Raw genomic sequence first — 14,380 nt, forward strand, 5'->3', positions numbered from 1 at the left:
TTCTTAGTTTCATACTTGGACTCTGTTAGTTTTTTAAGGACAGACACCTCTTCAGATGGATAGCACCCTGCAGATGGTGGCAGATTGTGTCTTCCTCCACTCTTGCCAGTAGCGTGTACTCATTTACAGAAGAAAAGCGATGGGGATGATGCTATCTACAAGAGCTGATGAATCCTCTTGCCTTTAAAACTGAAGTATATCATGCTGGGGAAAGGAATGTATGAATGTATTTATAGTAATAAGTGACCTAGTCATGAGCAGTGACAATTATAAAGAGGAGGAAATGGTGTTCTACCAAGTTTGTGAAAGTGATATCTACTCCCCAGGATTAAAAAATATCTAAAGTCCAAATGTTAGAATGCATTAATTAACATTAATATATTATGTATAAATACCAAAACCTGATAGGCAACAGGTACGATGCTCAAGGACAGGTAGATCATCTCAACGTTTCTGAAGCCTGGAGTTGGCAGTAGTTGATGTTCTGTCATTTAGGCCTGGGATGACAGTGCAGTCCTCAGCAAAAATGCCAGGTAGATCCTGCATGGATCCTGCAGCATGTCATCTTCCATGGATTTAACTCTTGCAGTGCCCTGGTCTCCCCAGTGCTCTGGGACATCAAGGGTGACAACACGTGAGCGTGTGAGCTGCTCTGTACTGTGCCGTGCTCGCTTAGAAACTGTGTGAGCCTGCACGCTGCCTGAGGACAGGACTGTATGTCCGATTAAACTGTTCCTGAGCCAGATGTGGGAGCAGTCACATGGCCTTGCAGAAGGCTGAAATTCAGACCAGCCGTCAGAATCTGGGGCTTAATGTAATTGCTTGTGTGCTGGRCGTCATCTGTCTAGTTTGAGTTCAGTACAAGTTGAATAGTCTCTCTGTAAAATTTCCTGAAGCTTGATGAATGGAAGCTCAGCATTTTTGTTCATGCAGTTTGTAAGTGACCAGGCTTTCAGCCAATTTGGTTGCTTAATCAAATTTAAAATCTGCAGTAAAAAAGAATCTGAAAACTTGCARCTCTAGCTGAAGTATTAGTGTTCAGTGCTCCAACTTCTGTGTTCTTGTAATTTCCATTGCTCTCAGGGCCAGGTATTCATGTAGTTATCTTAATCACCCTCATTTGCATGATTTTAAGCCTTGCTGTTTATCTGTAAACTGAATTAAAGATAGTGCCAAAAGCTTTGGAGATTAATGTTTATACAGTGATAGGAGCAAATATCRCTTTATCCTGTTATGTTGGTTTTTGATAGCTGAACAGTTGTGGGAAAAGGAACTGAAGATGTCTCCCATTAGGGCAGAGAGGTGTTTAACCTTCCKTTACTCTTCTGGTTTCCAACAACCAGACTTTACCTCAGCACCTTGTTTTGATACTTCATTGAGCTGCTGAGAATAAATCTTAAATTCAGAAACATGCATKTTGGGTCTATGTAGAGGTGTGTCTTTTTGCAGTATTGTTGCAAGCTTGTGCGTGGGACATTGCACACACTGAGTTTGCAGTGGAGATGCTGAGCTCCTGCCCTGCTGGAGGTGAAGGGTGAGTATTGGATGTGATGCCCCAAATACCTTCTCATGTTGGCTCAAGAAGAGATACTGCAGGAAATGTTTGGGTAAGATAAGCCTAAAATAGCACATAATCTCTAGCGTGGTACTTCCCTCCTGTTGCATGCTTAGGAGTGGCTCTGTGTGTATCAAATAAGATGGTGATCTGATAAGATGTATGACTGAAGAGCTAAAAATGGAGCGTTCAGAGGGACAGACAATGACGTGCGGGAGCTGATTACACACGTGAGATGTTGAGACCCTTGAGTGGGGGTCAACCTGGTTCTGATTTTGGGAACCTAAGGTGCATTCATGAACAAACTGGACCATTGAGGTGTCCCATCTGAGACACTGGGATGCTCCAGTGTCCCGTTTCTTTGTGCTAGTCTGCCTCTACTAGGTCAACGCTTGGTGCTGCAGGTAGATTTCTGTGGTTCTTGCTCTCAGCTTTCAACCCAGGAGACTGGGAGACTTCCTCAGCCACCCGTGTCGGGCCGTTGGGTGCCTGTTTGGTCTCTAGTGCAAGTGCAGGATTTTTTTCCCCCAAAAACAGACTTTGTGGTTAATCACTGTGGAGAAAGTGAGCTAATTTTGAAACTTGTTACAGATGGAGGAAACGAAAAATAACATGAAATATGGATATTTTTGTGCTTACCGTGCAGCTTTGTATTTCTTTCATGTAAGGATTCTTTCTTCTTTCCCTATGCCTAATGGTGCTCCTGTTTGAAGGGACAGGGGCAAATGTGGCTGTAGGGGATTCAGACTTTTCTTGCCCACAAGGGAGGAAAAAAGCCTGCTCAAACAGCTAAATGTTCTTTTTTTTGATGTAATTGTGTTATGCCATTTTAACTGCGCTCTATCTTTTTGACCTTCTTGACAGGTTAACACGCGACCTTAGGTTGCCTGCCTTCATAGGTAAAGGATTATTTTGTACTGCAGCGCGTTCTCAAAGCTACATTTATTTTAAACCTGGGGCAGATCGAGCCGTCTGAATCTGCTGAAGTGACTGAAGATTGTCATGTTTAGAAGGAACTGCGTTATCCTCCCACTGCAAGGAATTAAGGAAAATAAAGGCGTAGGAAGTAGAGCACACCGCTTTTGCAGTTTGGCATTTCTCAAGTACTGTATTGTCATTTGGATATTAATCTGTAAACACCTTAAGGACCACAGCATCGGCTGTTTCACCGCTCTTGAGGTGTTTAGCTTCGAGGATAGCTTCCTAGAAACCCTCAAGAGTTGCTTTTCCTCTTACTATTGCTGAGTGTTACATGTACCTTGATRCTGACTGGAGGAAAGTCTGTTGGATTTCTTTTTACCAGCTTCTTTGCAGCAGCTCAAAGCTGTTGCAGGCATAATGCTCGAGCATCTTCTTGTGCATCTTATGATGTAAAATAAAACTAAAGCTAAATGAGCTAAAATGCTATTTGCTGGTCTTTCTTACAAGGTGCTGAGCGCTGTGCTCTGCCCCTGGCCCCAGTGATATGTTGTGTGTGCCCTATGTGACATTTGGACATATTAGTGTCCCCTGAGTAATTGGTATTGTCAAGGACGTRCAGGAAATCTAAGACTCTGTGTGTCAACCATTTCAGCACAGAAGTAGGCATCAGCCTGAGCTAGTCTTATTGCATCAAAGAAGACTCTTACAGCTGATCAAATACGCATACAGTAAACTGAATATACACAAGACTGAGCTGATGCTACTTCTGTCTTGTGTCAGTTGTTGGCAGCGAGAGGTCTCCAACTTTGGTGTTAGATGTAAAAGACAAAGCAGAACAACCCAAACCGTGACACARACAGTTTTAGATCAGCTTTCATTTCATCTGTGTGGCTGTTTCTTGATCGTATTTGAAGGACAAATGCTCATGTGTTTAAAACACAAGTGTCATATATTTTTCTTTTACRACCTCTTTTACTGCATCCCCTTATTCTTACAGCATAATCTGCAGCAGTTTATTTTTACCCTAGACTTTTAAAGTGCAAGTAAATAGTGCTTAAATACTATATCTGTTCTTTTTGCAATCTATAGCGTGTGGAGATGCACGGGATTTTTACAGTATTTGCAGTCAATTCCAATTGAATACATAACTGGTATCTCTCCTTGAGAGCAGCAGTAAATCTCCAAGAAGGGAAGAGAAGGATGCTCTCATTTTGTCAGGCTGCTTTTGGATGCACAGTGCATCTTCCAGCTCTCTGGGCTAATTAAAATGCCATTACAGTACATGTGGTGCTACAATACAGTCTAGGGAGAGTTCCAAAAATAGATTCTTGAGTGCAGACAAATTAGAGAGGAAATATGCACTGAGCATTTTCTCATAGGTTTAAAGAGAAATAATCCATTTGCTGCCTTAATTGCTTTCCTGTAAATGTTGAAGCCCTTTTTTCTCTGTAAATTCCAAATGAGTAGACAAATAAATAATACATCCGTGATAATTACTATTCTCATTACTAATATTTTAACTTATTGTTATACACTATAGATGTTAATATGTGCGTCAGGATCATTTAGTGGACTGTGCTTAATTGTCAGAGACGAAGAGCCTTTTCTTCCTTGGATCTCCTGTTTTAGTTACCTGGGATGCTAAGGCTTTGAAAGACAGTAATAACAGCTGACCAAAGCCACCCACTAATGCCCCATCCTGCCCTCAACCCTGACAATAAGTGATGTGCATGAATGCTGCTTATACATTATTATAGAGCAAAAAAAACCCTCCTAACCCATGTATAAGATTATAAGATTCAAAACATTTATTTCTCCCTCTTTTTTTCTTCTTTTTTTTTTTAATAATGTGACTATGGCACGTGCATACTGACATCAGAGAAAAAGAAGGATGTTCTTAGCCCTGGTATATATCCGTGAAATAGCTGTGGGCTTGTAGGTGTGACTGAGACAGCACATAATTCACTGAGCAATGCTGGTAGGTAGAGGAGCTCTCACTTTTACAGGTGTACCTCAGCTTAGGCTGCTGACAGGAATCACAAGTGTGGTTTGTAGATCAGGAGTCAGGCTTAAGCAGGGAGGAGGAGGAGGAGGGAAAGCGAAAGGCAAAAGAARGAATCTGTGACCGAAATAGCAAATCGGGGTAGGGTTGGATCTGCAGAGGTACCGGATGATGCTGAAGAGGTACCATGCTCTGTACCATAGGCTGTGTGCTTTAGAAAAGCTGCTTTAGGACTAAATCTAGGCCAGCCCTCCTGCATAGAATTCCCTTGGGAACATGTTGGGTGGTCCGGAGTGTGTTTCCAGAGGAGTTGCATCCCAGAAGGCTCCAAGATGCTCCCCAAAGTATGGGGCCCTGATGCGRACTACAGTGCTAGCGCAGACTTGTCTGGTCGACACTGTTCTCAAAGTCTTCAAATGGCAGTGTGTGATACTAGCTGACCTCTTGGGTTGCAGTGRCCTTGTGGCTGGTCACGTAGCTTTCTCTGTGCTGTACCGTGCCCTCCTGGTTACAGGTCTGCCTTGAAGCAGATGTGAAGGCGGAAGGGCTCCTCTTGGGGCTGGGGGATCCAATATCAGCAGTTTTCCTCTGCTCTGCTTTTCTCCAATAACTGGAATTAGTCAGAGCTCTGATTCTTGCTGTAGTGTAGAGAAGTGCGAAGTTGATGAGACTCTGTGCAATCTGTGTGCCCGCCCCCACAGCCACTCTGGGAAGGAGCCTGAAGCTTTGAGTTGCAAGTAGAGCAGAAGGGTTGGGAGCCGAGTAGCAAGACCTTTGCGGCTGGTCCTTTGCAGAGGGTTCGATTCCCTGCCTTCCCAGAAATACCAGATTGCTGCTATTTTGTTAAGTCTTTTCCGGTAAGTGTTCCTTTGCTTTGCATCCAAAAAAAGTGTATGACCAAAGACAACCTGAGAGATATTTGGTCTAGAAGTGTCAAACTCCTGGTGTAAACAGATAAAAAGGAGCAACACTGGAAAAAAATGACTAAGTCCTGCAGATTGACAAGGTCTCTTCTTCTAAATCAAACTCTATTTTTTTTGATGGGGTTGAGAAAATCGGCATCTTCCTCCTCACTGCTCAGCAGTCATCTTCTAACGCYGTATCTTAAGCTGAGGACAGGGCTGCTTTGACCGAGGGGGCTGTCACATTGCTGAGTAATTACCTCCTGTGTCTTACATATGTGACTGCTAATATGTCCTGGAAGGAGATGTTGTCTCTTGTAGAATTGCCAGAATGTGGGTTTTTTCACTTCTGTGACGTGCTTTGGCCTTTTTTTTTTTTTTTTCCCTTTCCACAATTTTGCACCGACTATTAATTTTTTTCTTTAGATGTAGGGATTTATTCATTTATCATTACATTTTTTGCAACCACTAAGCAACTTGTCATGAATTCCCCATTCACGAATTGCCATGCGGGGCTTCGAAGTGTGTCCTGTCACAACAGCGCACTCAGTGTCCTGTGTGGTGTCACACCCGAGCTTTCCAATGCATCAGAAAAGTATGGACAGCTGCAATATGCTAGGTATATATCTGAAAACGTTCTGAAAATCACATACTGGTCAATAATTCCTGTTTTCCATACCCTTTCTGCTTTCCTTCCTCCCTTTCTTAAAGATTTACTTTCTACATCTTACGAACTTTTCCAGTCTYCTGTACATTCTTAAAGCCAACCATCGGTGGTTCATCAGTTGATGCAGAGAATTAGAGTAGGGCAATTTGCATCAACTCGAAAGAGCAGAATACATAACAAAGTATTGAAGTCACCCCTTCTTTCCCAGTTCTGGCCTGTGCTCTTAAACTAATTGATATTAAGCATGTTTATAAGTTCTGCTAGAAGCAAGCAAAGAACTCGTCSAACACTCCAGCCTTCTCTTGTCCTTTGATATTTGTTCTTTCTTGAAATAATAAAGCTATACTTATCTATTTTGCTTTGCTATGGATCTTGTTTTAATTTGCAGTCACTTAAGCCATAAATTAAACTTGCTGCTGTCTGATGTTTATGGCTGATGTTTATGGCTGAGTGGGAATGGTAGTTTTTCTTTTGAGTTCCGTGGATTTTGGACTGGACACTTTGGGGGCATCATTTCCATTTTGCGCTGCCTGTAGCCAGCAGCAGGCCTGCACTGTTTGGGCTCTGTAATCCAACGGGGACAATTCACTCCTGCTGTTTTTTGGTATTTATGGTGAACCAGCTCAAGAGAGCATTTGTTCCTGACCARTATTTTTAGTAGCTTAGGAAAAACTTGGCCAGCAGAGTGAACTTGAAAGCATTTTGCAGGAAATCTGGTTCRTCCCAGCTATTTGTAACCAGGATTTGTGGCTTGCACAAGTCAAAAGGTAATGGCATGGTTTGACCTCCTTGTGCTTCTTTGCTGCCTGTCCACATCAGTTGGAGCAGCTGCTACCATCTGTGTCCAGCTTTCTGTTGGGTGCAGAACCAGCCCTGCCATCCCTTCAGGGCAGGAAGAAGGGTAAAAGCATCAAGCTGGATGTGCCCCAGATATTTTTAGTGTCTTCTGTGTTTTAGTTTTATAATTGTCTCAGCTTCCTCTATAAATAGATGTGGAAGCTTGGAGAGGGCTGGAGGTGAATACTTGGGAAAGGTAGGAGTCGGGGCGGGGGTAAAACTACTGACTGTATTCACTTTGGCATTTGCAAACCCGGAGTACTCTTAAGCTTGCTGCTTGCTTATAAGTGTTGGCATAAAACATCATGCTTCCTCTTGCAGCTCGGAGCTCAATTACACAGCAATTGATTTAGGAGACAGTGTGTCCAGTAACCATAGGAAGAAGAGAACACGGTATGGCAGGAGCTAAAAAAGCATTTTCGTGAGACTTGAGGCTTGGATTCCCTCAGGTGGTTAGCTGATCTTCAGGGTGATGATACAACATGCTCAGTGTGGCTTAACACTTAAATGTAAGGATATTTTTTCTTCTTTTAAAGTTACAGAGCTTAGGACTCATGTCTTTTAATAGCCCCTTTGGATGGTAGTGTTTGATCTCTGCGTTTTGTGTTTTGGCTTTGGACTCAGATTTGTGGTGGCGGTTGCTYGGAGTCAGCTGTAGAACAAGTCAACTTTGCATGTGCTGCAGATGCAAATTCTGTATCCGAGATGCTCAATTCTGGTCTGTGAGATCACTGGTGGTGTGAAAGGCTGCATCTCTGCCTCTCTGGCATCTTATGGCAAAACGTAGGCTTATGCTTGAGTAATTTGGAGGCTTTCATCAAGAGACTGAGAATGTATTTGTAGATGGTGCTACCCAGGTCAGCTCATGGGCCTGCAGTGAGTCATCTGATGTGGCTTGAATTGGGCGATGAGATGCCTGTCAACATGTGCAAGGTCTTTGGTGACCTGATGTTCTGTGTGGTTGGCTGTTTGCCAGCCACGTGAGAGAAGAAGGTTACAGAGACCTGGAGAAGAAGGTGGTGTAGCTCTAGGACGTGCCTTACTCCAAGCGCTAAAATAGCTGCCATACAGCAGCTACTGCCTGGTTGTTGGGGGAGAATTGTGCTTTCTGCTCTCCACTTGTACTCTTTGCTCTGTAACAGAGAATTTGGTGGGCAATTTGGCCATTTTCTTAAATAGGAGTATCTAGCTTGGTCTCCTCAATCCAGTTGCCTCCTTGGTGACTGCAGTTTGCCGATGGAGCAGATTTGCTGGTGAAATGTCACCCATCCACTCTGTTAGCTCTAGGAAAAGAAAAGAAAAAAGAGATAAATAGAAAGCCAAAAGATTTGAAAAGTGAATAGTCAGAAGGGAAACTTCTTATGGTTATAGCTTATTTTATTGACACATTGCCTGAGGCTGCGCTGATCCTTGGCTGATGTCAGTGGTGCAAATGATGGAGAAGACTCAATTATGCTTTCTTTCCAGAACCTTTGGAATGGAGGAAAGAAAGAGAGGAAAACACCGCGTGGTAGCTTTTTCTTTTAATTTCTTCTCTTTTTTAATAATATTGCACTAGCATCTTAATATTTTTATGGACCTGAATTGTCCTTTACTTTAAGGGACGGGGCGGCTTTTTTGATGTCTTCAGACAGGGTTTGCCTTGATCATATCTGTTTCTTACAGGATAAAATACAGAAATGTGCTAAAGGAGATCAAATGAGGCATAGCTGGAAAAGGTAGAGGTATTTACAGTGGAACAAATGGATTTGAGATAAGATTTTCTGTATTCAAGCATAGCTGAAGCTTTGTAAGCACGCTGTAGTGAGATGTCCGTAATGTGTCCCTGAACTGAATGTTTTTCCCTTCAGCTTTTGGTGGGGGGGAGATGGGAGGAGAATGAGCRACTAGAAAATCTGGTCTGGCAGTCGACAGTACTTGTAGGTCTCATGTTTTTCTGTTTTAACTCTGCTTGAATGCAAGATACAATCTTTGAAATATTTTAAATAGAAAACTGCTTCAGCAAGAAGGGTTTCTGCATATCATTTACAAAGTATGTTTTTAATGCCTTTCTGAAAGCCAAACTTATGCAAAACGGAGCTTGTTATGCATGTCTCTGCATTTTAGTCTCCTACAGTGATTTGCCAGTCTTCTTTAACATCTCCTAGCATATTACAGCCATTCCTCAGCTTCGCTTCATTGGGATGAGTTTCTGTTTTCACTGCACTCCCTTCCTGAAGTGAAAAGCGAGTTGCTGTTGAGCTCCTGCATGATAAGCTCTACAAGCTGATGTGACTTATTTCCTTGGATTGGGATCAGGGCAAGTTGAATTTAAAGACCAGGAAGACCTGAGCACAATCCAGACAATCTTTTCTTTTCTGTGTTAGTGGAAKCAGTCGTTATGCAGCTGCCTTGTTAGCATTCTTGTTCCTAAGTGCTTTGTGCTATTTGTGTGTATCTGTTTTGCATTGATAATTGGCTAGGTTTTTTTTTTCTTTTTTTTTTTCTTTTTTGGAATGTCTAAAATAGTTCAGCTAACCAAAGAGTTGATGATGTGTTTTTTTATTTTTTTTTTTATTTATTTTTCCCCCCCACCCTCTTTCCAGATGGGCTTTCTGGCAGAGACCAGCCAGTAGAGCTGTTGAATCCACCTAGAGTGAACCACATGCCTAGCTCTGGTAAGAAGAAACTTTTTTGTTGTTGTTGTTTTTAATATTAATATTAAATGTTCTTCCTATTCTGGGAAGGCAGTCTACTGTTCTACAGATCTGTCCTGTAAGTGGGGTAGCAGAATGCAAATGCAAAACGATGCAGTGAAGTGTGTCAGAACTTGCAGGAAATCTCTTTTCCCAGGCTGAGCGAGTGGGATTTGGGAAGCTGAGGGAGGACGGAGCAAAAATCACCTTGGGAGTCTTAACTATAAAGCAGCCCCCACCCTTGGCAAGGGCTGGGGAGAGCCTGATCTCGTTGGAGCTCCTTGCTTTTCCGTAGCAAGGGGAGGACAGCAGAACAAAGCAGCACCACGCTGGTCCTTGCACAGCCTCCAAGGGACGCTGAAGCAAAGTAAGTGTTTCGAGCCGCTGCTCCTATAGGGAAGGATTTTCTCAGGTTGAGGTGAGCAAAAAAAGTTACAGCTGAGCTTAGATGGGTCCAAGTGTATTATTCTTAGCTGTTGTTTTCTAATGATATTGCTGTAGTTGTTGTTTGGAGTCCTGTTGCTGCTGTGAAGAAGGGAAAGCAAGGGCAATGCCCACAGTGTCCGTCCTGGAGACTGGCTGCTCCTCGTGCAGCAGAGTCAGGCCTTGTGGCTCACGACTGCAGCCCTTCCAGCCATGGAAATGGTGATTTGGGCCGAAATGCAGGAAATACTTTGGAGGGCAGTCTGCTGCTTGCTTCAGATTCCCCCCCTTCTCTCCTCAAAAGGAGTGTTTTGTTTCCAGCAGCCCTCAGAGTGGCTCTCATTGTAGCTGTGAACTTTTTCACCCAGTCTGGGCTCAAGCAGCTTGGAAGCCCCCTTATCTAGATCCCCAAAGCCTTTGAGCTCAAGTTAAGCAACACATGGCTCTGAAACCAGCGGCTGCTCCTAAGAGCTTATTCACTGCCAAGAAGTTTGGGGAACTTTAAAAAGGTGAAGGATTACAATAGAGGTCATAAAAGGCCTCTGTCCTCCTTCCCCTTCTGCACAAGGAAAGGTTATATATCTCTATATATGTGTGTGTGTGTGTGTGTRTRTATGTATCTAAAAGAAAAAAATGGTTCRGATCTCGACTTGTTTCTTCCTCTCTCCTCAAAAAAAAAAAATTCTGTGATCAGGGGTCTATTTTAAGAGTTTTGTTGTTGTTGTGTCAGTGGTCAGTGCTAGTTAATTCTACTTTGGGAATTATCTACAACTCATGTCCTGGGACTTGCAGTTTAGAGGTAGAGAGAGGTATTTATAATTATGGAGATTTGTTGCATGAAGCGTCGTCTATTTTCCAGGTAGGAGTTCAAGTTTTCTGGAAACCTGGCTTTCTTGTCTTCATTGCCTTCCAAAACGCCTCTAGGCCCTCTTATATTAAGGAAGAGATCTTGCAGGAGATCTCGGTCCTTCTGGTAATGCAAGTTGAAAAAAATGTAAACGAAGCTTATTCAAAATAGCTTAATAGATTAGGGAGGGGGAAAAAAAAAGGCTGTGACCCAAGCAAGATTTTTGCAGACTCAAATGCATATCTGGGAAAAGAAATCTTGAAGTGGGGAGAACTTTTGTGCAAGAAAAAACAAGGAAGAGAGGATCATTTACCCAGTGCTGATGGTTGGCTTCACCTCCTGTGAAGTTTCTCTTCACTCTGCACACTCTAAAACCCATCCTTGAGGTAAGGGATGCTCTATTTCCTAGCTTTGAAAGACAGACTTCTGTTAAGGCTGCCAGGGTAGCATAGATCAGGTTAAAGGTTTTTCTCTCCATTTACTAGATTCAGTTTTGTGGCTTTGTCTGGGTGTACAAGCGGAATTACATCCCTCTCCCCTCTTTTTTCCTTCTGTCTGTGGACAAGGAAGCCAGTGTTATGCATGTGATGTTCTTTGTGTTTCACTTTTTCTTGGAGTTTTACTTTGCTTGTTAGCTGTCGTACTTCCTGTAGGTATATTTTGGGGAGAAAGGCTTATGCTTGTTAACAGCTCAAGGTGTCTGATGTCAGAGTTTCCTCTGTTTTCCCCAAGTGGCTGGAGGTGGATTCAAGGTGTTAGGGACTTCGAGGCGTTTAGGTTAATTTGTCCCTTCTGCACTGCGTTTTGAATGTTTTTAATTGCTTGTCTTCACTCTCTTAACTTTGAAAACAAGCAAAAAAATGCATAAAACAAGGGAAAAACACATTAAAAACACAATAAAAATAGTGGAGAGCTGTTTTGGTGTTAAGTGGGTAGAAAGCAAATGAGGCTGCGGTGTCTTTGTCTGACTCGAGTGACTTTTCCCAGCGTTTGAGCTGTGGGAATTCCCATTCCATGCCAGAAAGCTCAGGCTGATGGTGCTGATGGTGGGCAAAGGGTGAGACTGACTTTTATGTAGTTGTCTATGGGCAGTGATAACCCAGGTATATTTCCTCCTAAGAGCTTAAGCATCTTCTGCTACATACTGGGTTATTGTCTTCAGCATTGCAGTGTATGTATGGAGAGGAAATGTGTATTTCTTATTGGCAGAATGGAAATTAAAACCTGGAAGCACCCATTTCTGGCAAAACGTGAAGGAGTAGGCTCTTTGTGGTGTTGCAGAACTGCTTGATCTCCAGCATTGCTTTCCAAGCTGAGATGAAATGATTTTGGAGTATTTGTGGAAAGCCAGAGCCTTTGCTGTCTTTGTCAGTTATGAAGAGAAGGAAATTGCCTTGGAAAAAAATTGATTCATGTGAGTCGCGTTTATTTTGATGCAAGAGGCCGATGAAGGGATGTAAAATACCCCAGTCCACAACATGCTCTGTCATGAAAAAGTGTTTCAGCTCTGCAATTTAAACTTTTAAGAGCGTTTTCCATTAAATCCTTTCAGGAGTGAGTTTGCTGGAGTAGGATGTGTTTTGGTTATTGGCAAGGCACTAGCAGATGTGCATGCTTAGGAAAATGATTTCTCATTTTTTTTTGGTGCAAATTGGGGATTAATTTGCAAAAAGGAAATATCTTTCCTGAAACTRTGCTGTCTCTTGACTAGTGCTTCTGAATTTCTTAGCTGCTGGTAAAAGAGAAACAAAATGACTGTCCCTGCTCATGTTGTTCGCAGGAATATTGTAGCCAATTCGGTAAGACTTGTTAAAGCTGCTTTCTCTCGTTGCAGCCCCGAGTATTAGTGCATCTTTGGCYTGTGTAGGAAGGATGTCAAAATATGATCATGAAATGCTGCTTTTCCTTAGCTGCTGCTGTTATCATCATCATCCCACTATTGTTTTTAGGAATTATGTGTAGTTAATTGTTTTTCTAGTGTGGAAATGAGGAGCCAACGCTTAAAGACCTCAACTGTGTAATTTTCTAGATACCGTGTACGTAATCCTCTTAAACAGCATTTTGTGCTCTCAGTACCGGCCTCTAGATTGGATCAAATAAATTTGCATCAAATGTGCTTGGAGTGTTAGAATGAGTAAGATTCCTTTAAAAAGCTGTGTTTATGGCACCTTAGGTAAGCTGGAGAGACTTAGTGAAGTAGTTTTCTTGTCAGTATAAACTTTATTGTTGCTCATTTTGTTACAATTGAATACAATCCTTGGCAATTTCTTTGGTATTAGAAATGTGAAAACAGCTTGATATGTGTTATTTGTAAGGAAAATGCTAAAATGGAGCGTGATGGAAACTATACCTCTTTAAACTTAAAAGCTTCAATTCAATAAAACTGCAGATTAGGACTAACAGTCTCAGTTTATCTGTTGTTTTTTCTCCATTATGCTCATTATGACATAATGTGAGATTTTGAGGGTATCTGGCTGTGTGCTTAAAGCATTTATCAGCCCAATTACTGAATTTGGGAAGAAGTTCACCCTTTCCCATAGCATTTCCATTGGCTTTCAAGGCTGCATTCCCAAGTTCTGATAATAGGAAGGGCGATGATTGGAGCATTTAACCAATGGTTATGTGCAGCTGACAACGATTTGTGTTGAAATACTCACTGCAAAGTAGAAGAGTGGCAGAGGGAGAAAAGCAGCTGTCCTTGCCTTGCCTGCTTAGATGAGGTCTTCTCCATAGCAGGTGCTGTGGATGAGGCAGGCATCTTCTGTGTGGCTGGGGTTGTCCTCCTGGAGTTGTCCTCCTGGAGGATCTGCAGACCACTGAGTGTCTGGCAGGCTGCCTACCAGGCACCGTGGATTTGGGGAGGTGAGTGGTGGGGGTATTTTAATGAGTTGGGTTGATGGAAATCTGCTGCCAAATGTTAGGAGTTGATGGTGGTGGCTGCGGTAGGAGCTGAGCGATGTCCTTAACAGCARCACCTGATTATCCAGTCTCACATTCATCTGAAAAAAAATAATGCTGATGCGCTTATGAGTAAATGGTCTGTAAGAGCCTTTAGACTGATATTGTTACATCAATTTAAAAGCTTTTTAAACCACCAATTAATCCCAGTTTCGAAAAGAAAGGAGTGGAAGTCCAGTTAGTCTAACACAGACCAGAATACTACACCTTTATTCATTTATCCCTTCAAAGGAAGGGGGTTCTCAGACAGTGCCTTGGGTTCTCTAGCGCGTTTCTTCAGAAGCTCCTGCAGAAGGTCACCAAAGCAGCTGGGTGCTTTGAAGCACCTTGGCTGGTCAGYGGGGAGTCAGGGCTCCTGGCTCTCCCCTTTGCAGACCTGAGCTCGCTCCTCCTCGTTCATGCTGGGACCTGTTCGTCACGGACTGCTGCAAAGCTTCATCACACTGCAGRGCCATCTCTATATTCTCTGTAGATGTAGTCTGTATTCTCCAAGGCTTCTGAAAAGCTGCTGATGAAAGAGAGGTCTTGAGGCTATTGGAGTGAACAGAAGGTTACTCCTTGCCCTGGGCTACAGTACCAAATGCAGCCCATTC

The 14,380-nt window shown here is 42.7% G+C and overlaps 1 protein-coding gene across 1 annotated transcript in view; it reads left to right on the forward strand.

The window, feature by feature from the left end:
• Window positions 1-14,380, forward strand: part of HDAC4 (histone deacetylase 4) — a 178,939-nt gene that overhangs the window by 52,803 nt on the left and 111,756 nt on the right. Inside the window, exon 3 of the mRNA XM_026033717.1 lies at window positions 9,470-9,541. Coding sequence (XP_025889502.1) covers window positions 9,470-9,541 — 72 coding nt within the window. The remainder of the gene's footprint in view (window positions 1-9,469; window positions 9,542-14,380) is intronic.

Source organism: Nothoprocta perdicaria, unplaced genomic scaffold (assembly GCF_003342845.1).
Source record: "Nothoprocta perdicaria isolate Ctin4 unplaced genomic scaffold, notPer1 scaffold_132, whole genome shotgun sequence".
NCBI classification, from domain to species: domain Eukaryota; kingdom Metazoa; phylum Chordata; class Aves; order Tinamiformes; family Tinamidae; genus Nothoprocta; species Nothoprocta perdicaria.